The sequence below is a fragment of the Neophocaena asiaeorientalis genome, unplaced genomic scaffold (genome assembly GCF_003031525.2).
Source record: "Neophocaena asiaeorientalis asiaeorientalis breed wild unplaced genomic scaffold, Neophocaena_asiaeorientalis_V1.1 scaffold479, whole genome shotgun sequence".
Taxonomy (NCBI): Eukaryota; Metazoa; Chordata; class Mammalia; order Artiodactyla; family Phocoenidae; genus Neophocaena; species Neophocaena asiaeorientalis.
This window is the reverse complement of record NW_020173774.1, coordinates 4,712,478-4,734,529: the sequence shown is the minus strand read 5'-3', so window position 1 is coordinate 4,734,529 and position 22,052 is coordinate 4,712,478. Positions and strand designations below refer to the sequence as shown.

The window sequence follows — 22,052 nt, the reverse complement described above, 5'->3', positions numbered from 1 at the left end:
AACATATATATCCATATTATAAAATCTTATACACCCCTTAAAAAAAGAATTCAGGACTTCCCTAGTGGCACAGTGCTTAAGAATCCACCTGCCAATGCAGGGGACATGGGTTCCAGCCCTGGTCTGGGAAGATCCCACATGCCGCAGAGCTCCGTGCACCACAACTACTGAGCCTGCACTCTAGAGCCCACGAGCCACAAGTACCGAGCCCGCGTGCCAGAACTACTGAAGCCCGCGCAACTAGAGCCCATGCTCCGCAACAAGAGAAGCCACCACAATGAGAAGCCCGCGCACTGCAAAGAAGAGTAGCCCCGCTCGCCGCAACTAGAGAAAGCCCGCGTGCAGCAACGAAGACCCAATGCAGCCCAAAATAAATAAATAAATAATCTTTTAAAAAAAGAAAAAAGAATCACTTAGAGTCTGAACAGCAGTTCAAGATCCACATAAAAAAACAAAAGTATTAGTTGGGTGGCTTATGTTACTTAAACTCTCTGAATGTGTTTCTTTCTCATAAGACACATTATTTTGAAATTTTTGCTGTATCAGATGTGAAATTGTGAACTGCTCAGCAATATAAGGAATTATTAGAACTTGGTTATCAGTCTTAGTGAGTAAATGCTAAAAAGGCAACAACTTGCTCAAGTCATAAATCTTTCAAGGGCAATGCTATCCATCCAGGCTTCTCGGAGCTGCTTAGAAAAAGGGACTGGAGAGATGGACCCCAAACAGTAGACACTGGTTACCTCTGGAGAGGGCAGTCATTTTGCAGTATGAGAGTAAATGGAGACCTTTACATTTTGTTCTGCATATTTTATGGTTCATAAATTGTTTTTCACAAAGAGTACTACACCTGTGTACTGCTATTCAAAGTAGCTCTAAGAAAGAAGGAGGCAGGAATTAGTATCCCATCCCCCTCAATGAAGTAGCAGTGAGTTGGCCTCATTTTAAGATTTCTTGTGGTTGATCCCAGAGCAAGAGGGAAGGTCAATGGTGGCTGTAAGAAGGCGCCCAAGGCAGAGGAGTCTGCTAAGCAAGACCCGCCACCCATCCCAAAAGTTGCAGAGGGGAGACCCAGGGTCATTGCTGATTTAGGAGTTTCTATGGCAGTGACATTCCATCTCCTAGGGCTTGAATCCCCCGTGGGTGTGTATCACCAATACCATCACTGCACCCCTTTCCCCTCCTCCTTTTGGAAGCTGCTGCAGGAAGGAACATTGTGGGGACAGAGCTGAGGCTGGCTTCCAGTGCTCCTGGTTGACTACTCCCACCTATTTCCTTCCAGCACAAAATGTGCTAATCATGAAAACATTTCACAATGACTTGCTTGTTATAATCCCCCTCTTCCAACAAACCTAATGATCAGAATTAATTCTAAGATCAGAATTAACAACTTCATTGGAAAATGTGATTGAAATTTAGGCTCAGTTTTCAAACTAATGCTTAGTCCATTTTTCTTTTAATGCTCTAGGTTAGTCATTAGGGGGGTGATTTTCATAGTATAAACATTATCCGTATGTTTGACTATAACATGAACTCCACTGAAAGTGAAGACTTGGGGACCAATCTGCCCATGTGTATACAGCCAACAAACAACATATTAAAAACAGGTTGTACTACAGCAAGGGTCACCAAAAACTTCAACCAAAGCCATGAAATGAACAGGGCAGATTATGTTCTTCCCTGGCCTAACCCTACTTTTATTCCATATACCCTTCAAAATTTCTATCATGAATCACATGAAATGCTCAGTGAGTTCACATTTCATAGGGAACTAGGGAGAATTTTACATCCCTTGGGGGAATTTTTAATAGGCATGAAAACAACACAACCTTTTTGTTTACAATGACTGTATATTACCCTTATAACCAAAAAAGGTAAAACTACTTTTAGTAAATGTTACTTTAATTCAACACTCAAAAAAAACAAAAAAAGATTCCCTACCTGATCCTCCTAATTAATCACATAGAAAATGTGGGAACATGTTTTGATCTCATTTTACTTTGTTAAAATGTTTGCACTTCATTCAGCACGTACTATATGTTAGGCACAGGAACTGATGTTAAGACAGTCTTGGGACTTCCCTGGTGGCGCAGTGGTTAAGAATCTGCCTGCCAGTGCAGGGGACACATGTTCGAGCCCTGGTCTGGGAAGATCCCACATGCCACGGAGCAACTAAGTCCATGCGAGACAACTACTGAGCCTGCACTCTAGAGCCCAAAAGCCACAACTGCTGAGCCCGCACGCCTAGAACCCGTGCTCCGCAACAAAGAGAAGCCACCGCAACGAGAAGCCCGCACACCGCAACGAAGAGTAGCCCCCGCTCGCCACAACTAGAGAAAGCCAATGCACAGCAACGAAGAACCAGTGCAGCCAAAAATAAATTTTAAAAAAAGACAAAGCCTTGATCCTGAAGAGCTCTAGTGGAGGGAGAGACAGATGAAATAAAAAGTGGTAAATGCTATCACTTTTTTTTTAAATGAATCCCAATACCTTTATTTTTAATCACAAATTCCTGGGTGACTAAAATTCCTAGAGTTAAAATTAAATTGGGAAGGAGCTGACTACCAGAAAATAAACACCTACTTTATTAATACAATAGCAACAGAAAGGGTTCCCAATCTTCAGAAGAAAAATAACATGAACCAGCACCACCTGGTGGGTGTTACAAGATGAAATGCCCACATTTATTGTATTGAGAGCCCCCCACCACACTGCAGGTGCTTCATCAAGGACAGCTGCCATCAGAGCTGAATGGCATGAATTAAGTGCAACGGGAGAATAACGTGTACAAACTTCCACGATAACCACGCAAAGTAACCAGTCCACATAATTTGAAGAGACACAAACCCTTAACTTAAAAGAAGAGATTTCTTTTAATGGTACTAGTTAAACACCACGTTAACATCATTCAAAAGAACATCTACTTTGCCTGAGTGTGTGAATGGCGGGTGTGAGAGTGTGTGTGTGCGTGTGTGAGAAATGCTGTTGTATACCTACACAGGTCACTTTCTGAAAAATGACTTTTGTTATCAAGACTTTGTTGTATACCTGAGAAGTTACTGTATGGAGGAAATAACTAAGCCTTAGGAGGTGGGTAATCCTGGATTCCAAGTCAAGCTCCCCTATTAACTAGGTTACATAACCTCTCTGAGGCTAAGTATCCATAAAATAGGGATGATACCGCCAAAGAACTACTGAAAGAAATAAATAAGTTTAATGTAATTAAAAATGATTCCCACCCCCATACCTTTTCCTTTCAGAATTCCTTTGGGGCACACAAAGCAGTTTAACAAGTATTTACAACGCACTTACTATTGTGTAAGGCCTTGTGACTGGACACTGCAGGACATAAAGAGATTACAGTTGCTGTCCTCGTGGAGTTTACAATCTTCAGAGGTTAAGATAGAGAAGAAATATGTACATGATGTTTAAACTTAAGAGATCCCGTATCACTTTGAACACACAGTCACTTATCACTATAATGTAATCTCCTGGAATGTAAGAATTTACACCTAGCACTACTATGCTCCTGATTTAGTGAGCGTGCAAGCATTCGAACCCGTGTCCCCTGCATCGGCAGGCAGACTCCCAACCACTGCGCCACCAGGGAAGCCCTATGCTCCTGATTTAGTGAGCGTGCAAGCACAGGAAGAAAGGTAAGAAGAAAGGGAGAAAAGAGTCCAATGAAATACACTGATTCATAAATTCTATTAAGTGCATCTTATTTCCAAAATACGGGAAGTTCCTTAAGGTGCTTTTTTTTAGGGCAAGCAGGAGAAGGTAGGTAGCAGAAGGATTATCTTTTTATAATGCCTTTTTAAACCCATGCTTTAAAGGAAAGCATTTTTCCCATAAATTATAGCCCATTAAATAAATGAACACCTGGGATTCCCTGGTGGCGCAGTAGTTGAGAGTTCGCCTGCCAATGCAGGGGACACGGGTTCGTGCCCTGGTCCGGGAAGATCCCACATGCCGCGGAGCGGCTGGGCCCGTGAGCCACGGCCGCTGAGCCTGTGCGTCCGGAGCCTGTGCTCCGCAACGGGAGAGGCCACAGCAGTGAGACGACCACGTACCGCAAAAAAAAAAAAAAAAAAAAGAAAACAACGAACTCCTTAAGGTTTTACTAACATAAGCTAATTTAAAATAAAAACATAGCATGGACCTAAAATACTGCCAGCATAATGCTCTACTTCAGAAGTGGACAAACTACAGCCTGCAGCCTTTTTTGTACACCTGCTGCCACCGCAATGAGAAGCCCACGCATTGCAACAAAGAGTAGCCCCTGCTTGCGGCAACTAGAGAAAGCCCGTCTGCAGCAATGAAAACCCAACACAGCCAAAAATAAATAAATAAAATAAATTTATTTTTTTAAAAAAAAGAATATAGGACTGCGTATGTGGCCAGCAATGCCTAAAGTATTTACTATCTGTCCTGTGACAGAAAGTTTGCCAACTCCCACTCTACTTCATAAGGGAATTTTGAGTCTCTCACTAAATTAAATACCTTGATACTTCTACATTTACATTCAAGGCAATTTATATGATTGCTCTCTCCACTCCCCTGCCCTGCTGTCTCTTTACTTACTAGCCACTTTCTTCACATACAAGTATTCTCACAAATATTAATTACAATATACCGAGGTGGCGAAAAAAACCTAGAGGCTGACCACGTCTTCTGTTTAATAGCAAGCATTCTAGCACAAGCATTTTTCCAAGAATGAGTTTAAGTTCTGCAATGGAATAGTAAATTGGGCCTATGTTGACCAGAACCCATGACTTATGCCAACTTCTCCATCCGTATACATCCAATATTGGAGAAGAGGATACAGTTCCCAGGGCTAAACCAATAAACTGATTAATAATAGGCTGGGATAATATTCACCTAGCTTCAATGACAAGGTTAAAACAGATATGAGATGGTGACTTAGAGCTAAAGTCAATAAATGTGTGGGACATCTATAGATCTGACACTAAGTTCTTCTCCACTTATATCATATGGCATAAAGTCAAGAAGGGTTAGTGATACATTTAAGACTTTCAACAATAAAGTGAAAAAAGAGAACATCTATGCTCTAAACAGCAAGAGTAAAAGAGACGGTACAATCTAACAACACTCCAGAATTAGTCAGAAAATCTAGAAAGCAGTACGAACCTACTGGACTAGTACATCAGAAAGAACTGTTTTCATTTCAGCACAACCAGTAATATGTGATATGGGGCAAAAAGTACTAAAAATCATTTTCCAAAGCAAGCAACACAAGAATAAAACATTCCTTTCCCAACGCTAGAATGGAAAAGCTAGAAGCCTACTTTCCTTGAAACTACCGAAACCTGAAAAGCATTGACTCAAAACTGAGAGGTCTTTATACTTCCCAAATAATTAAACATTCTGCAGAAGAAATCATAATCCAATACACACTCTTTAAAGAGATGAATGAGAAAGACTTAAGGGGAAATCTTATTTTAAGGACTACGTTACATAGACTCAAAAGTTTGATAAAAAGTTTATTATTTTTAAGGAGAGGTCTCTAATCAATATGATTTTGATACATCGCATGTTGATACAATGAGAAACTAATTAGAAATGCAAATATTTTTTCATTCCAGGAGAAACTTTTTAAGTCATTAACTCTACATCCCTAAAATGCAAACCTACAATCTTCGGATTTTGAATATATTCCATATATATTTTCAAGGTGTCAATGCATTTAAAATTTCCTTTATGCCTAACTTTCTTTAATGGTTTTATTACAATTTCTAATAATGAAATTAGCATTATAACACCAATATAATCAACATACAAATACCTGTTTATTAATTACCATACCAATTACTTAACATGAGAAAAACCAGCAGTGAAAAAGTAGCTTCTGAAACCACTGGTATGCACTACAGGAGTGCTAACTCATACACGGGACTTATTAAGAATTTAGATAGCACGTTTATATTTGCCAAGTGCTTCACAGTCACTTTTATTAGCTGTTTCTAGTGCAAAACAATCCATGAAGAACTTTACAGAAGAGGAACCTAGGCCCAGAGAGGCACCAAAGAAAAACAATTTTACTCTGGAGGAAATAACACCATTCTCTTACAATCTATGCCTGATCCTTCTAATAATCACCTTTCATCTGCAGAATGAATTTTGCAAAAATAAGTTATTAATAAATGTGAAAAATAGCAAGGAAATATTGAATTCTCTGGAACAAACCATTAGACTGTTTAAACACTTTTAAATACTTGGGACTAACTACTATATTTCATTATACAGACACAACTATAGGAAGTAAAATTCTCTCAAATGCCAAACTTAAAGTGGGGTTATTTTTCACACTTGCTGAAAAAAGAAAGTAACCAAAGCAGCTCATCTAACAAGTTTAAAGTCAGGTTCCATAATAAGGAGTCAGGTTCTGTTACCAAAAAAAGTAGAACCCAACGAAAAGCAGTGTGTGTGTAAGGAGGAAGTTCTGGAAGAAGTCAGAATCTGCCGCCTAACCCGCTCAGTCAACATATCTCTCCTAAAATAATGGTTATGACCAGAACTTGTGGTTTAATCAGTGCATATCTATCTCAGCACCAGCAATGGATCCCATTCAATGTTTTGGAGGAGAAAAACTTGAGCCAGCGCTAGATGTGGAGGAAAGTTCCTTCCTTGGCTCATTTAAACACCCCCCATTTATTTTCTCTTGGTGTTGCATCTTAATGAGAAGAAAAAAACAGAAACAAAAACTATACGCTCACCTAGAGCGCAGTTTGCCTGCGGAGTTGTCAGGACCCCAGGTCTCTCAACCAGAGCCCGTAAACCTAATTCCCTAGTCAGAGCTCATCCAGCTAACAGTCCCAGCCGGTAAATCAAGCGCTCTTCCTCACCCCCTCCCTCCTATTTCCCGGGGCCAATTCCGTGACCCACATCCCTACACCCTACACAGAGCCGCAAACTCTGCACCCCCATTATACTTCCTCCCCGGTGGCTCCCCAGTTACCCTTCACCCCAGCCGCCACCCCATCTTTGTCTCGCAACCCCAAACACACATCTCAACGTTCCCTTTTTTGGTGCGGCTGGAAGGCGTCCTTCATGAGCCCGATCAGGCCTCCCGAGCCCGAACCCCCGGAGCCGCCGCCGCCCCCGGCCCCAGAGCTCTTTTTCACATTGCCGGCCATAGCCCGGGGAGGGTTAGGGGCCCAGCCGCGTCCGCCGGCTCCGCTTGGCTGCAAGTGAGGGAAAGAAGGAGGGCGTGAAGGAGGGGCCTCTCCCGGCCGCCGCCGTCACAGCCGCCGGCCGTCCGGGCGGAGGGAGGGGCGGTCGCGGGGAGGGGAGTGGGCGGTGCCGGGAGCGTGGGTCCGCGCGGGCGCGCCCCTTCAGAGAGCGCGAGCCCGGGGGAGGGAGGAGCGCGCGGAGCCGGCGGCCGCGTCGGGACTGGGGAGCGACCCCTCCTGCACCACCCCCTCCCGAGCCACAGCTCCCGGAAAGCTGCGGCCAAGTTTCCGCGCCGTCTCCCCCGCCCCTACCGCGAGGTTGGGGGGCGCTGCCCAGGCGGAACCTTCGCGCTGCGCCCCCTGCTGGAGGAGCGGGGAAAGGGCGGGGCGGGGTCTAACGTGGAGCCTGCGCACTAGGCAGAAGCCGAGCCCTCCGTGTTCCTTGTGGGTTGTGGGATGACCCTCCTGGAGGCGGTCATTGGGCTATTTAAATTAAGACAGGTGGCCATAGAAAGAATCTGAACTTCAAGTCTTTACCCCACACCTGACAAATGAGGAAAATGAACTTAAAGCTGTTTGCTTCTTAACACTGTGGGAGAAAAAGGGAAATTTTTTCCCCACTCCTTAGTGTTTTAAACTAGTTAAGTCAGGACCAAGGACAGGAATGTGAATGCTGCAGATTGTTGCATCCTGATTAGACCCCAGAAAGGCTTGAGACACTTAGGCCTCGAGCTCTTCTTCCAGGCCCTTTGACCCTTCTGAAAACAAAACACTTACCCCTTTTTTTGCTTTGAACACAAGTTCCTTTTCTGGAAATTGAATATGTACTTAAGATTCCCCTGCACAGCGCACTGCACCACAGGTGGGCACTGCCAGCATCAAGCCCTGACCACAGAAACCTTGAGCTTCAAGCCCTGGCCTGAGGAGTCCTCGCTCCTCCCAGGGAACAGTAATGCGGTTCCCAGTCACTTCCACTTTTCTAGTCTCAAAGTTCCGCTGGAAGAACTTTGAAAAAAAGAATCTCTCTCCCAAAGAAGGAAGTGCCCTGCCCCAATTTGCTAATTCTGAGCCTCAGCTTTGGGAGTATGCAGGCCCTGGTGTCTCAATAAGTACTCACTTCCTCCTTAGATTCCCCACCTGGCTCTTCTACAAAGCTCTTGACTGTAAGAGGGGAAAAAATATCCTTGTCTGCAATTCAATGGCCTGTATCTAAGATTGATTGCGGAGTCAAAATTATCATTTCCTATCAGTAGAATTTCCATTAGTCAATTCCTACCTAGAAAGAGTTAAAATGTCTAAAGAAAACGTATAGGCAAAGCTCTTAGATAATTGTCAAAACTTCCCATCCCTAGTGCATCCACCCTTAGTTGCAGGCTCTCCTTCCCTCTCCCTTGGTCTATTGAAACCTTTTCCTCACTGATTTCCCTGCCACCTCCAATCCACGCTGCCACCAGACCAGTGTTCCTAATGTATAGGTCTGACAGCATAAAACAAAACAAAACAAAACACTTTAAACACTCCCCATTGCCTCCTGAATGAAATTAACAGTTATGATCTAACTCTAAACTACCTTGCAGTTTTGTACTACTCCAGTACATATATCCCATGCTGGGTGACTCACCAACTCACAAAATACCACAATTCTTTCTTTTTTCATCACTATTACTCAGAGCATTCCCTCTGCCTAAAGAGTGCTACTAAAGTCCATTCCATTTTTTTATACTCAACTCAGATATTGTCCTCCTTACCAGACAGTCCTCCTCTAAATTTCCATAACCATCTGTTTCTCACCTGCCACACATTAATTTATGCTATATTGTCTTATCGACTTTGGTTTTCCACAGTACCTAGCACACTATAGACATGCAAGGGTACTTTTTCCCCTCGTAGTCAAATCCTAGATTTTATGGAATATAGGTTAAGAAATTAACCCTTGGAGCCGTGTATGAGCTCGTAGGTCATCTTCACAATGTACATCATCATTGTACATCTCTGGCTTGGTTTAAGGCTTCCAATTTGCATTATGTTCAGTATGGTCTGTATAGAATGGAATTGTAAAATCTGCACTCTTTTTCTGCTGTAGTAAGCCATATTTCTTTTTTATTTATTTATCTATTTATTTATTTTTGGCTGCGTTGGGTCTTTGTTGTTGCGCACGGACTTTAGATGGGGCGAGCAGGTGCTACTCTTCGTCGTGGTGTGCGGGCTTCTCATTGTGGTGGCTTCTCTTGTTGCGGAGCATGGGCTCTAGGTACGTGGACTTCAGTAGCTGTGGCACGTGGGCTCAGTAGTTGTGACTCGCGGGCACTAGAGCACAGGCTCAGTAGTTGTGGCGCACGGGCTTAGTTGCTCCGCGGCATGTGGGATCTTCCTGGACCAGGGCTTGAACCCGTGTCCCCTGCTTTGGAAGGCAGATTCTTAACCACTGCGCCACCAGGGAAGTCCCATATTTCTTTTAATATATGATGACCTATATTTGTCTCACATTTGAGTGAAGTAGAGAGGGTGACGCTTCTCTCCTCTGTATCTCTTTAAAACCCCCAGAAGGGATCCTATTCAAAGGAAGACAGAGTTGTGCTGAAATGATCGTTCCTGTTTTCACTTATGAACTGAGGTTAATGAAGAAAGAAAGAAAGATTGGCCTTTCTTTCACAATTTTCACTTGGCTTGTTTTCATAATGTGCTGGAGATTGAATTGTTGATCACAATGTCATTCTCATTCCTGGATTATTCTAGAGCTTGCTCAGTTTGTATCACATCATGTGACCTGTGGCAATTTTCTTATTCCATTTCACCTTCGCCCCAAACCACATCCTCTCTGCACCTGAAAGTCGGTTGACTGAATATATTTGAAAAGTAAATGCTTTTCTGAGACACGATATGTTGTTTATACTCTGTAATTTCTGTCCTCAATATGGGACTCCGTGCATCAGCACAACAGAGACACTAATTATTCTATTCAAAAGTCCTCAAACAGGCTTCTGGATGAAGGGAAGGACCAGGACAGGAACCTCTACTGCATTCCTACTCAGGGAGAGAGGGTTCTGGGGGGAGGGGGGGAATAAATAAAAAACATGCTTCAAGATTAGAAGAAAAATCTCCGATTTGGGAGATGTGCCCAAGGTTATCTGACAGTGAGGTACAGGAACAGTAAGCAATGGGAAGGACAAGGCCGCTTCTTCTCTTTGCTCTGTAAAATGTCCCCGGGGTCAGAGAGGTACCCTGCAGCCACGAAGGTGACAAATAAATATCATCAGCCTCTGCCTGTATCTGCCTGCTCCCTAGAGGAAGGATTTTTTCCCCAGATCTCATGGCTATTTCTTCAGATCTGTTCCTGACAACAGGCAATTGACCAAAAATGACCAAAAAATGTTGAGGAAGACAGAGATAGAAATATCTAAAGAGAGAGTCTGCAGTTCCCTTAATCCGCAAGGGGAAAAGCCCTGAAGTTTCTGCTGTTTTCATCCTAGCCAGTATGGTGTCCAGAGATCCCAGTGACAGACAGACAACAAGGCTCCCAATAGCACAGGGCTGGAGAGAGGGGGTGGGGGACGAGGGCTGCTGACCAGGGCAAACCACTCGTCATTGTCCCTTCCCCAGATTTGTTTTTCCAACTCTTCATGACTCCAGCAAGAAGCATCCCTAAGTGGGGGGCAACCCCCCAACATTGCTCAGTAAATAATTTAAATAGAAAAACGCAGGAGGGCTTCCCTGGTGGCGCAGTGGTTGGGAGTCCGCCTGCCAATGCAGGGGACACGGGTTCGTGTCCCGGTCCGGGAAGATCCCACATGCCGCGGAGCGGCTGGGCCCAGGAGCCATGGCCGCTGAGCCTTTGCGTCCGGAGCCTGTGCTCCGCAGCGGGAGAGGCCACAACAGTGAGAGGCCCGCGTACCGGAAAAAAAAAAAAAAAAAGAAAAACGCAGGAGACTCAGTAGAAGGTCAAGTAAGTCCACTAGAGGGAGCCCCAACCAACTCAGTACTGCAGAGAGCCAAGCAAGGTATTTTCTCAGCACCTGTCTGAAAGTCAACCACAGACAGGAATACGGGAAAAGAAGCAATACAGTAAGTCACAATGAGAGAAGATAGTCCTGTAAATACCCAGGGAAAATCCAGGCCTTTCAAGATTTACAAAATCAAACATTTCTTTTTTATTTTTTGGTCGCACGCTGTGGCTTGCAGGATCTTATTTCCCCAACCAGGGATCGAACCTGTGCCCCTTGCAGTGGAAGCGCAGAGTCCTAACCACTGGACAGCCAGGGAATTCCCCAAAATCAAATATTTAAAGACCAGGAAACTGAGGCTGAGCAAGTTTAAATGGCTTGCTCAAGTTTACATATCCGGACGGAGGGGATAAGAACTCACAGCTCCTATCTCTAACCAGTGCCCTTTCTTCTCCATTTGCATCTCTCTATGTCAACACCCTGAGGTCCTGGGTCTACCTCTCCTTTGCGTCTCATTTCTCTGAAAGGGGAAACTCTCTCAACCACCTTCTGCACTTCTTTCCTTCATACACCACAGAGTGCCTTCCTGAAGGAGAGCTTCAGTTTTAAACCTAATAATGTCATTTTGCTGATGAGACCTTGGGATGTGTAAATTGCCCCAAATGGCTACTGTCAGTCCTTTTCCTCTGTATCAGCACAACAGCATTATTTCAGATGTGTAAATCTGTAATTTGTAAGTCTCCAAATTGCAGGCTGTGCTACAGAGAAGTGAATCATAGATGATCGGCTCCAAAGCCCTTTCTCCTCAAACTACACTTAGGATTTGGGGATAAGGAGAGTATTGGCTCTCTGAGACCTCGGTATTTTAAGCTTTGTATTTAGTCCCTTCTACCTTCCTATGAACACCATGTTTCCCAGTTGCCCGGACGACATGCAGCCTCCAGAAACCCAACCTTCCAGTTCTCAGTCCCGCCCCAGACAGAAATTTGCCACTCTGGATTGGTTCCCAGAACCCAGTCTCCTCCTCTGGCTCCTAGATCGTTGGGCCTTTTCTCTGCCCCTCCTCGTGAGTGGGTCACACCACAGGGAGACACGACAGAGGCAAGAGAGGGTCTTGCAGAAAGGAAGAGGCAGGGTAAGGATGATGGGAAGAGGGAAGGGACCAGGTACTGAGCTTTGTTTTCTCTGAAAGAGGATTGAGAGGAATGATTTCTGTACTTAGAACCTGACCGATAGAGAGAAACAACTCCATCCTTCCCAGTGGCCTCAGCCTTGCCTAAGTTTCCAAGGAAACCAAGAACAGAAGCTTCTGAAAAGTATAAGAGACAGAGTTGGAGACTAGAACACTAATTCTCCTGAGACTCCTGGTTCAGTCTAGGGGTCAGGTAAGCATCTCCATTGTCCAGACCTAAATACGAGACCCCTCTCTCCCCCAGGACAGCAAGGAAATACGACCTAAGACCAAAGAAAAAGGGACAAAACCTGGGACACAGAAGAAGAAAAGGAATGCAGCTGTTGGTGAGTCAGGCTGGGTGGAGGTGGGTGCCCCCTGCTTCTCCACGTTCTGGCTCAGAGACCAAGCAGAGGTCCTCCAGAGAGAATTCAGCCCTCTGCCTGATAAGACAGAGCTGTCTTGACCCTCCTCCTTCATATCTGCATCCAGATTCCATGGAGCTGGGGAAGTGGGAAAATCAGCACCCATGCCCATCTGACCCCCTCTGGCTCTGTGCCTTCCTTATGTATTCATCACACATCTTTTGAGTACCTGCTATGTGCTGGGCAGTGAACTCATTAGACTTTGCCATCAGAGATCCCTCACTTAGTGGTCCTGAGATCTCCTGCAAAAAAAATAATCCGGGGTGTGGGATGAGGATGGGAGGGGAGTAGGTAAGGCTGAGATCCTGACAAGCTGAGGCTCTGCCATCTTGCCAGGGCAGATGTGGAGACTGAATCCATACACTGGCTGGCACTGCTGGAAAAGGAGCTGCTCCAAGACCACTTGGGTAAGAAGAGTGGAAGTTCTGGGGGCAATAGAGGTGGGTCAATGGGCATTTCTGTATCCCTGGGAGCTTGAAGGGTTGGAGCTATGGTAGAGGGCTGAGCTGATCTCTAACCATCCCCTAGTGGAAAAAGATTGTCAAGAGTTAGGGTTGTGAGGAAACGGTGGGCAGTAAGGGCTGATAAAGGCAGCTATATTTTTCTTAATTTTTTGTCCGCACCACGCGGAATGAGGGTTCCCCGACCAGGGATCGAACCCTCACCCCCTGCGGTAGAAGCATGGAGTCCCAATCGCTGGACTGCCAGGGAAGTCCCAAGGCAGCTATTTTTCATAGCCAGAACACAGAGGGAGTTTGTGGTTCTTAGTAACGAAGAGCCTGTAGGATTCTAGGGGGGAAAAAACAAACACCAGAATGACAATGAGAGACTGGCAGCCTGCTGCCAGTTTTCCAAAGGTGGGCAGAGTCCATCAAGGCCATCGGGGCTGATTTAGTGGGGTCCCCAGCCAGTCCTGAGGGCTGCTCTGGGACTGTTCACAGCTCTGTGGAGGGATGAGGCCTGCCAAGCCAAGGCTTCTGAAGACAAGCTGAAGCAGAGGACACAAGAACTGGAGGCTGAACTGGAGGGGGCCTGGAGTGAAGGGAAGGCCATATATGCAGGTGTGCAGTTGATTAAGCAGGTGGGCAGGAGACAGGGGCCTGGAAAAGGACACCCAAGAGGGCCAGAGGTTGCTGGGTAGGGAGACAAGGAGGACTCGCATCTGCCATGCCTAGTCTCAGCCTTCCCAGCACACACAAGAATCCTGAAGGAACCAAACAAAGGCCTCTGGGATCTTGGGCAGGGACCTTCCATGATGGCCCATGCCACACGCTTGATGCTGTGTGGGTTACAATACACAGCCACAGCCTTTATCTCATTCATCCCATGGGACTGAGTGGGGAGAAGGGCCTGAATCCCCATCCTGAGTGGCAGGGGGAAGGGGACCTTGTTTCCTAGCTCCCTCCCCAGCCTCTCAGAATCACCACAAGAAGAACCAAAAGGCCTTTATGTATCTGCCCCACTGGACCAAGCAGAGCCCTCCCTACTCACAACTTCCCATCCTTTCTCCATCCCTCTGTCCCCACCTGGGTCCCTGGCCACCCACCATCCCCACCACAGAGATGAGTGGTCAGTGCTGCACCCTGCAGGAGGTGATGGAGACCCACAGCAGGCAGCTGGAGGAGGAAGTGAGGGGCCTTCGGGAACAGTTAGATCAGCTTCCCCACCCTCGAAGCCCTTTCTCTCGGAGGATCACTGCTGCTGTTCAGACTGAAGAAGTGGATTTAGGATGTTTCTTCTCTAGAAGACTGCAATCTAAGCTCTCATATTGCTTTCCCCACTGACCTTCCCACCATTGAGAATTTCCCCACTGACCTTCCCACCATTGAGAATTTCCCCACTGACCTTCCCACCATTGAGAATTGCAGCAGACGGTTCAGGACAGGAAAAAAAAATCTTAAGTTATAAGAAGAAGACCTTGGTCTTCCCTGGTGGCACAGTGGTTGAGAATCTGCCTGCTAGCGCGGGGAATGTGGGTTCGGGCCCTGGTCTGGGAGGATCCCACATGCCACGGAGCCACTAGGCCCGTGAGCCACAACTACTGAGCCTGCGCGTCTGGAGCCTGTGCTCCACAGCAAGAGAGGCCGCGATAGTGAGAGACCCGCGCACCGTGGTGTAGAGTGGCCCCCACTTGCCACAACTAGAGAAAAAGCCCTCGCACAGAAATGAAGACCCAACACAGCCATAAATTAATTAATTAATTAATTAATTTTAAAAAAAAAAAAGAAGAAGAAGACCTAAGTCTCTCACCCCATTTCCCTCTCTCAGTGGTGTCTCCAAATCCAGTTCTCACCCCCCACCGCCGCCATGTCTCCCATAAGCAAAACATATTCCCGCTCAGTTTGGCTGATTTTTATAATGAAACCAAGCTTAAATGAAACTGTTTAACTTACTTATTTCCTTATCTTCAAGGCCTAATGCATGGTAGGTCCTAAATAACTATTTGCTAATAAATGAGAGAGCTTCTAAATAAGCATATACATGTATGTGTATGTGTATGTGTGTGTATATATATATATATATATATATATATAAGCTTTTGTTCTCTTCCATCTTGGTAACAGGATAGAGTTGAAAAATTTTGGCATGGCGCACAGATTTTCCACAATTTTGGCCTCAAATTTTCTTATCCTAAAATAGCTTTATTTTAGCTATAGATAGCCAAGAGCTGCTTATCTGCCATGCAGGCCCTGAGCTCCTTTCCTAATCTTTGCCGTATCTCAAATTTAAATGCAGTCAGCATTTATGAAGCACTTCCTGCATACTAGGTGCTTTCCCATACATTATCACATTTAACTCTCACAGCAAGCCTGTGAAGTATGGGTCATTTTCTCTATAAAGATGAAGAAACTGAGTCTCAGAGAGAGATATGTCAGACATTACACAAGTAGTAAATGACAACCAGATTTGGGACTCAGATCTCTTGTCCCAAGCCTACTCTCTCTACTCTACCTTAATGGTATATTTCAGCTCTTTATAGGAACTCTGGGAAAGTTGATGGCTCTGGGGAAGTCTGGAATGATCCCACTCAAGTTCTGCTCTTTGGGTACCTTTGGAGACTCTGTTCAAGCGTAGAGTGACACCGTCCTGTCCTCTTTCATCCTTCTGCCCCCGTCCCCAGAGATGTGCCAAAGGGAGGCTGAGGCTACACAGAGAGAGGCCATGCAGGCCCTTGGAGAGTGGGACCGAACTCTGGCTCAGCTTCAGGCCCACGTGGCAGACATGGACGCCAAATACGAGGAAATCTTACACGTAAGCCCTACCCTCTGAAGGCCAGTCATCCCAGTGCCCAGCACCCCCCCAAAAATCCCAGCTAATGTGACAATGACAGACCAGGGGGAAGGAAAAGAAGCATCTCCATAGGGAACTCTGCTCTATCTTAAGGGGATACAACCATGCCTACCCACTAAGAATAAGAGCTTTGAGAAAACACTGTCCAGGAAAGCTTACAGACCAACCTGGGACACCCCTCATCCAGCCCTCTCCCTTCCTGAGATCTGAAGCTTGGTGTCTGCAGGACAGCCTGGACTGGCTCTCGGCCAAACTGAGAGCCGTCAAGCCGTCCACGCCCGGCACAAGGAGCAGCTCCGCCAGTTTGGACTCAACCCCCTGGATCTTTGACTGTGAGCCTCTAGTCTCTGGGGCCCGCTGAGGCCCCAGCTGTCTGTATGTAGAACTCAACAGGACTGTGGGCTGTGATTTTTGGCAGAGATGAGTGCCCCTCATAGGAACATCTCAGTTCTGGGCTGACCCTTTACCCTGAAGACTGAATAAGAAGAGAGAAATTTGACAAGGTCTCAACTTCTCTCCTAGAGAAACTGGGTCCCACCCCTTGAGCCTGAGGCCCTTTTGGTCACCCTACCCCCACCAACACAAACAAAGGCAGCCAGATTTGCGGGGAAAGGCCATTTCTACAATAGACCAACAGTGACCAGGCACCAGCTCCCACAATCCTAAGGTGCCCACAGAGGGAAGGTGCAGCCGGTCTCCAAGTTCCTGCAATATACCCAACAGTCCTGGAGTCATGCTTAGGGCAAATTCCAGGCGGCTTCAATCCTAGCCGGCCCCACAGCCCGCCAGGAAAGGGAAAACTCTGTTTCTTCTCTGTTTTACTACAACGTTCTCAGTTCTACTTCATTTCTGGTGAAACGTGGAGGAGGGAGGTTTCCCACACCAAGTAATTCTCCGTAGACACAATTTAACTTTTGTGTTACAATTTAACTCAATTCCGACACTATCTACCTGGATGTATCATCAGATCCCGCAGGTTAAGGGTTCTGTCCCACAGACTGCCCTCGACCTCAAATACCAGTCTCGAGTCCAGGTTGTCACTTGTGCTTCTGACCTACTAGCTATCAATCAGAGGTTCCCACAACCCCCTCCTTGGGTTCAATCATTTGCTAGAGTGATTGAACTCAGGGAAACAGTTTACTTACTAGATTACCAGTTTATTATAAAGAACACAACTCAGGAACAGCCAGATGGAAGAGATAAACCGGGAGAGGTATGACCATGGAAGCTTCATGCCCTCTCCAGGTGCGCCACCCTCCCAGCACCTCCACGTGTTCAGCAACACGGAAAACTCTCTGAAACTGTCCTTTTGGGTTTCTGTGGAGGCTTCTATGTAGGCAAGATCCATCAATCCATTGAACACTGGTGATTAATTCAACCTCCAGCCCCTCTCGCCTCCCAGGAGGTTGAGGGTAGGGGTGGGGGTGGGGCACTGAAGGTTCCAACCCTCTAATCACATGACTGGTTCCCCTGGAAACCAGTGCCCCATTCTCAGGTGCTTTTCAAGAGTCACCTCATTAACAAAACTAGGTATAGTTGAAAGGGGCTTATTGTCAAAAACAGAAGACAGCTTTCTCTCTCTTACTACTTAGGAAATTCCAAGGATTTTAGGAGCTCTGTGCCAGGAAAGGGTATGAAGGCCACACATATATTTCTTGTTATAAATCACAAAATCATAGCACTCATCTCACGCAGATCTTCATCCTTGGGGCACAGCTCCCAAAGATCCCACGTGACTTGCTTTGGAATCAAAGGGGAGGTTCCCTCTTGGGCCCACCTGAGGCCTCTGGCCACACCCTCTTCCAGGAGGTGGGCCCATGGGAAGGGAGGGAGGCCAAGGACTATCCTGTGATCGGAGGTATCCGGAGTCCTAGAGCTGCAGCTTCTGGTTTAAAGAGAGCATCTCAGCTCCCACCACCTCAGGCTGGAGAGTGGAGACAGGAAAGCTTGGGTAGATCTGTGCCAGGCATAGGGGGGTGCTACAGTAGATCTGAGGCTACAGCCCAGTCCTAAGCAGAGAAAGAAGGGAAGAGGTCATTCAGAGACCAGAAGAGTTCCCTCCCCCCCCCCCGCCCCCACCCTCACTGGGATGCCCAGGAACGGGGCTTCTTCCCTGGGTCCTTCTGACCGCACGTACCATGGCCTAAAGTCCCAGCCTGAGTGCCCCACGCTGCTTCACCCTGCAGCTTCCCGCTCTGCCCTCTGCTCTGGCTCCCCTCTGTCCTCTTCTGGCTGACTCACAGTCCATCTATCTCTTCTTCCTCACCTCTCCAGACCCTGGGGGAATCCAGGCTTCCAAGCCCTGCTGAGATCTGGCCGCCAGCTTCAGGCATAGGGGTGGCTCCGCCTCAGCCAGCTGCTGAAGTCTTTCCAGGTCATTCTCTCCACCCATGGGATTCCCGTTCACCTCCAGAATCACATCTCCCATTTGCAGTCCCGCCCGGGCAGCTGAGCCTCCTAGGGTCACCTGGTGGAATGGGGTGGGGGGGAATGTAGAGCTTGGAACACCACGGAAAAGTCTGCTGGGTGTACTGAGGCTCTGGGAGGGAAGCAGAGGAAGGCTTGTCAAGAGGCAAATGATTGAAAAGATCCAAGGTCCCTGGGGCATCAGTCACCTGGGAGATGAAGAGATGAGGCCCACTGGCCACACAGCTGAGTCGGAAGCCATAGCCACCGCCAGGCCCAGGGTACAGGAAGCACTGGCGGAAGCCGCGTGGGACGGTCGTGTCTTCAACTGGTGGGTCCCTGGTCTCAACCAGAGAGGCTGAGCCGGTATCCTGGGGAGAGTCAGGAGCCTCTGTGCTCTCCAAGAAGAGAAGTGGGGACAAGCGAACCTGGAAAAGAGGAAGATAGGACAAACCGTGCTGCTTGTTCCCCCACCCGAGCCCTGCTCTCTCCCTGCCCTCTCTCTAGCCCCCGCCCCTCAGCTCGCACCATGTTGAAGAAGCGGTCAGCCTCGGGGTCGACGACGATGAGCGAGACGCAGGAGCCCTGAGCCCGGATCTTGGACACTGTCTCTTCATGGCCCAGCCCTTCCACGCTCTCCCCAGCCACAGCCACCAGCCGGTCCCCAGCCTGCATCCCGGCCTTCTCTGCTGGCAGTCCTGGGTCCACCTGCCACAGGAACTGACCTGGGATGCAGACATCCTCACTGCTCCTTCCCCACTGACCCCCAGTGCCGGCCCAGGCCACTGTATGCACACCAGGGGACTGACCCAGGGCTACACAAGAGGAGGAGGCCCGGGCTGGGGTTCAGCCAGGGCCACCACTTGTGTGCACTGAGAGGTGTATATATACACTTGTGTGCCCACCCCAAGGCCCACCTTCCCTCCCCGTCCCCAGGGCTCTCACTCACCGAGCCGACCGTCAAGGCCCTTCTCCTCTCGGAGCATGAACCCGAAGCCCTGGGGCCCTTTCTCTAGATGCAGACAGCGGGGCTTGGTGGGCAGTGCCCAGCCCTCTGCCAGGGGTGCAGCCAGGGGCATTCCCAGCTGGCGACACTGTTCCTCCACCGCTGGCCCTGCCACCAGCAGGGTCACCTGCTTGCCACTCTGCCAAAGCTGTGGGGACCCAGCAGGGCATCAGAGTCAACTACCTGGGTAGGGAGGGCAGAGGCAGGCACCTCCTCACAACCCCTCTTCCCAGGTCCAGGAACGAGGCACTAGGGAAGGGAGGGGAGGGCCCAGCACAGAGTGTAAAGGGAAGGATGGCGACAGGTACAAGATCGGATCAGGCGATTAGGCGTGTGGAGGAGGGGTCTGCTTCCAGAGGCAGGGACCAGGCCCGAGGGGTGAGGACGGATGGGAAACAGGCAGTCATACCTTCTTGCTGAGTTGGTTATGCGTGAACTTCTCCACGCTGACCCCATTCACTTCTAGCAGCCGGGCCCCAGGGGGCACTCCTGCCTGCTCAGCTGCTCCTCCAGTGCTCAGCACTAACCAGAAAGGTCCCCGATGTCCTGGAAGCACAAACAGCAAGCTTCTGCCCGCTTCTGCCCAGAGCAGGGCTGAGATCCCCCATCCTGAGCCCTCCCGAGCTCCAAGCTCACCTTGGGTGATACTGAAGCCAAAGCCACCCTCGTCTTTCACTACGTGGCACAGCCGAGGCCGGACCCCTCGGCCGAGAGTGGGACAGAGGTGGGCATCGTTCCCCCGCTGAGCTCGGGCCACCTCATGCACGTGCTGTGCCAGAACCGTCAGCAACACCCGAGGACCGCTGGCCCGGATGCGGCGTATCACCTGAACGGTGGGCACACGGAGCGGGCTTGGGCTGGCCCCTCTTGCCAGCTTCCCCTCCCTGGAAGCTACACTTTTCACCACGGGAACCGGCTCTCTGGAGACCTTCACGCAACCATTCGGGCCTGGGTGTCCCTAAGTTCTGGGAGATGGGGGAGGTTGAGGCTTGGGTCCTGCCCCCATATACCCAGGGAGGTGACCAACCGGCTTCTGTCTCCCTGAGGTGCTATAGAATGTTCTCCTGTACCACAGGGGTCCCAGCCCAACCTCACCACTGAATAGTCTTCATGTTCCACGACATGGTTGTTCACCCCCAGGATCCAGTCTCCTTCCCGAAGACCCTGGCGCTGGGCAGAGGTGCCTGGCTCCACCCTGCACACCACATGCCCAGCCCTGCCCCGCTGCTGCCGCAAGTGGAAGCCAAAACTCCTGCCCTCCTCTCTGTTCAGCAGATAGAAGCGAGGTCGTTCCAGGCTCCAGAGATCTGGAAGGGGAGGTGGGCAGCAGAAAAGGGGGAGGAGAGGGGACATGACCCAAGTACAAGTCACCTTGTGTCTGGCAGACCCTGCCCCTGTGATAGAACACCAGACAGGCTTCTGCCCAGTTAGGTATTGGGCAGGGGGACTGAACACGGACCAGGCAGAGTGGCGGGGACAGGAAATGCCTGGCCCCCTTCCACCTCCACATGGGAACTCCCACCAAGGCTGTTATCAGAGGGAGACAGAGTGAGTGGTTACCAAGGAGACGGGAAGCTGTGTGGAGCCCTGGTGGCTCTGGGGAAAGGAAACGGTTGCCCCAAGTGATGGGGGGTTACCAGAGGGCTCGTGGTCTTCAGCCAGGGAGAGCACAGGATTATCAATGCCCAGTTTGGGGTTAAACTCAAACTTCCTGCAAGGAAGCAAGTCAAGCAGGTAGGAGAAAACTGACATCCGGACTTGGGTCCCAGGCTCACCTTGAGGTGCTAATGGCTAATGGCAGCTGAAGAGCTTCCCCACCTTCAAGCCCTCCTCCCCTTGCCCCAATCCTTCACAGCACGGCACTTACGGGGCCAAGGAAGCTGTGTCCTGAAGATCTGCTGGGAAAAGAAGGGGTGAGGGGAGGAGAGGCACATTCTGCCCCCCCGAGACTCCTCTTCCATGGTCATTAACTGAAAGGACTTCGGGGAACCCCCAAATTCAGGACTCGCTCCAAAAGGGTGTTCCCTTCCCCCTCCTTCCCCTCCCCGGGCAAGGCCTCCTGATACGCACAGAAGTCTGAGCATATCAGTACAGGGCGTGGACCAGGAAGGCAGACACATCCAACCACTCACCTCTCCCCTCCTAACTTCCAGTCTACGTGCCTCAGAGCTCCAAGCCCCAGTACCAAGTGTGTCCTGGTCCCAAAGCCTTCCAATCTGCCCTCTGCCCTAAAATCCCCCGCAGAGGATTTCTCCTGGCCTCTTACCTGCAGCTGCCTCCATGGTTGGATCAGCGAGCCAGGCTCAGTGTAGGGACAAGGTCCATCGAAACCAGCTGACCCTCCCACCTACCCCGCCACGTCCCGCCTCCTCCAAGACGCTGCCTTAGAAGCAGTCAGTAATGGTTAACGGGAGGAGAGTCTTGTCCTCTGGGGAAGTGTGTCTGTTCCTCCTGCCCTATTCTCGAGCCCCGACTTTCTCGGGAGACTCTGCTGCCGCCCCAGTCCCCCCTCTGCGCAGAGAAAGGTCACTGTAATTGCTGGGCACTGTAATTCCAAGCCTGGGATAAGAGTATGAGAAGGGGGACAGGAGCCCTATGGCCCAACGTGGCCTACCTCCA

The 22,052-nt window shown here is 48.7% G+C and overlaps 3 protein-coding genes across 5 annotated transcripts in view; 1 reads left to right on the top strand and 2 right to left on the bottom strand.

The window, feature by feature from the left end:
* Window positions 1-7,397, bottom strand: part of CBL (Cbl proto-oncogene) — an 86,275-nt gene extending 78,878 nt beyond the window's left edge. Inside the window, exon 1 of the mRNA XM_024751703.1 lies at window positions 7,037-7,397. Within this exon, the coding sequence (XP_024607471.1) occupies window positions 7,037-7,157 (121 nt within the window). The 5' untranslated portion in view covers window positions 7,158-7,397. The remainder of the gene's footprint in view (window positions 1-7,036) is intronic.
* Window positions 7,398-12,065: 4,668 nt separating this feature from the next.
* On the top strand, window positions 12,066-16,351 carry DRC12 (dynein regulatory complex subunit 12 homolog). The gene is given in 8 exon segments (XM_024751701.1): window positions 12,066-12,269; window positions 12,571-12,652; window positions 13,072-13,137; window positions 13,672-13,791; window positions 14,291-14,381; window positions 15,850-15,982; window positions 16,248-16,287; window positions 16,290-16,351. Coding segments are annotated over 8 exon segments (798 nt in total).
* An 806-nt stretch (window positions 16,352-17,157) lies between these two features.
* NHERF4 (NHERF family PDZ scaffold protein 4) lies at window positions 17,158-21,730 on the bottom strand. Of its 3 annotated transcripts, none has more exons than XM_024751680.1 (11): window positions 21,700-21,730; window positions 21,301-21,328; window positions 21,071-21,144; window positions 20,529-20,740; window positions 20,070-20,391; window positions 19,843-19,979; window positions 19,377-19,581; window positions 18,956-19,152; window positions 18,637-18,855; window positions 18,288-18,488; window positions 17,158-18,030 (listed from the first exon to the last, which is right to left on the bottom strand). In XM_024751680.1, the coding sequence occupies exons 1-11, from the start codon at window positions 21,713-21,715 to the stop codon at window positions 18,001-18,003; spliced, it is 1,641 nt and encodes a 546-aa protein (XP_024607448.1). In that variant the 5' UTR covers window positions 21,716-21,730; the 3' UTR covers window positions 17,158-18,000. The 3 variants fall into 3 exon arrangements, with proteins under 3 accessions (XP_024607448.1, XP_024607451.1, XP_024607449.1); XM_024751683.1 differs by having other exon boundaries at window positions 20,070-20,259; XM_024751681.1 differs by lacking the exons at window positions 21,071-21,144; window positions 21,700-21,730 and having other exon boundaries at window positions 21,301-21,464.
* Window positions 21,731-22,052: the final 322 nt, after the last annotated feature.

What these genes read in the sequence shown, in the direction of transcription:
- NHERF4 (XM_024751680.1), bottom strand. An exon ending in TGAAGACCACGAGCCCTCTG is followed by an intron (nt 20,741 to 21,070) that starts GTAACCCCCCAT and finishes CTCCCCTTCCAG; the next exon opens with ATCTCTGGAGCCTGGAACGA. An exon ending in TGGCTTCAGTATCACCCAAG is followed by an intron (nt 19,980 to 20,069) that starts GTGAGCTTGGAG and finishes TTGTGCTTCCAG; the next exon opens with GACATCGGGGACCTTTCTGG.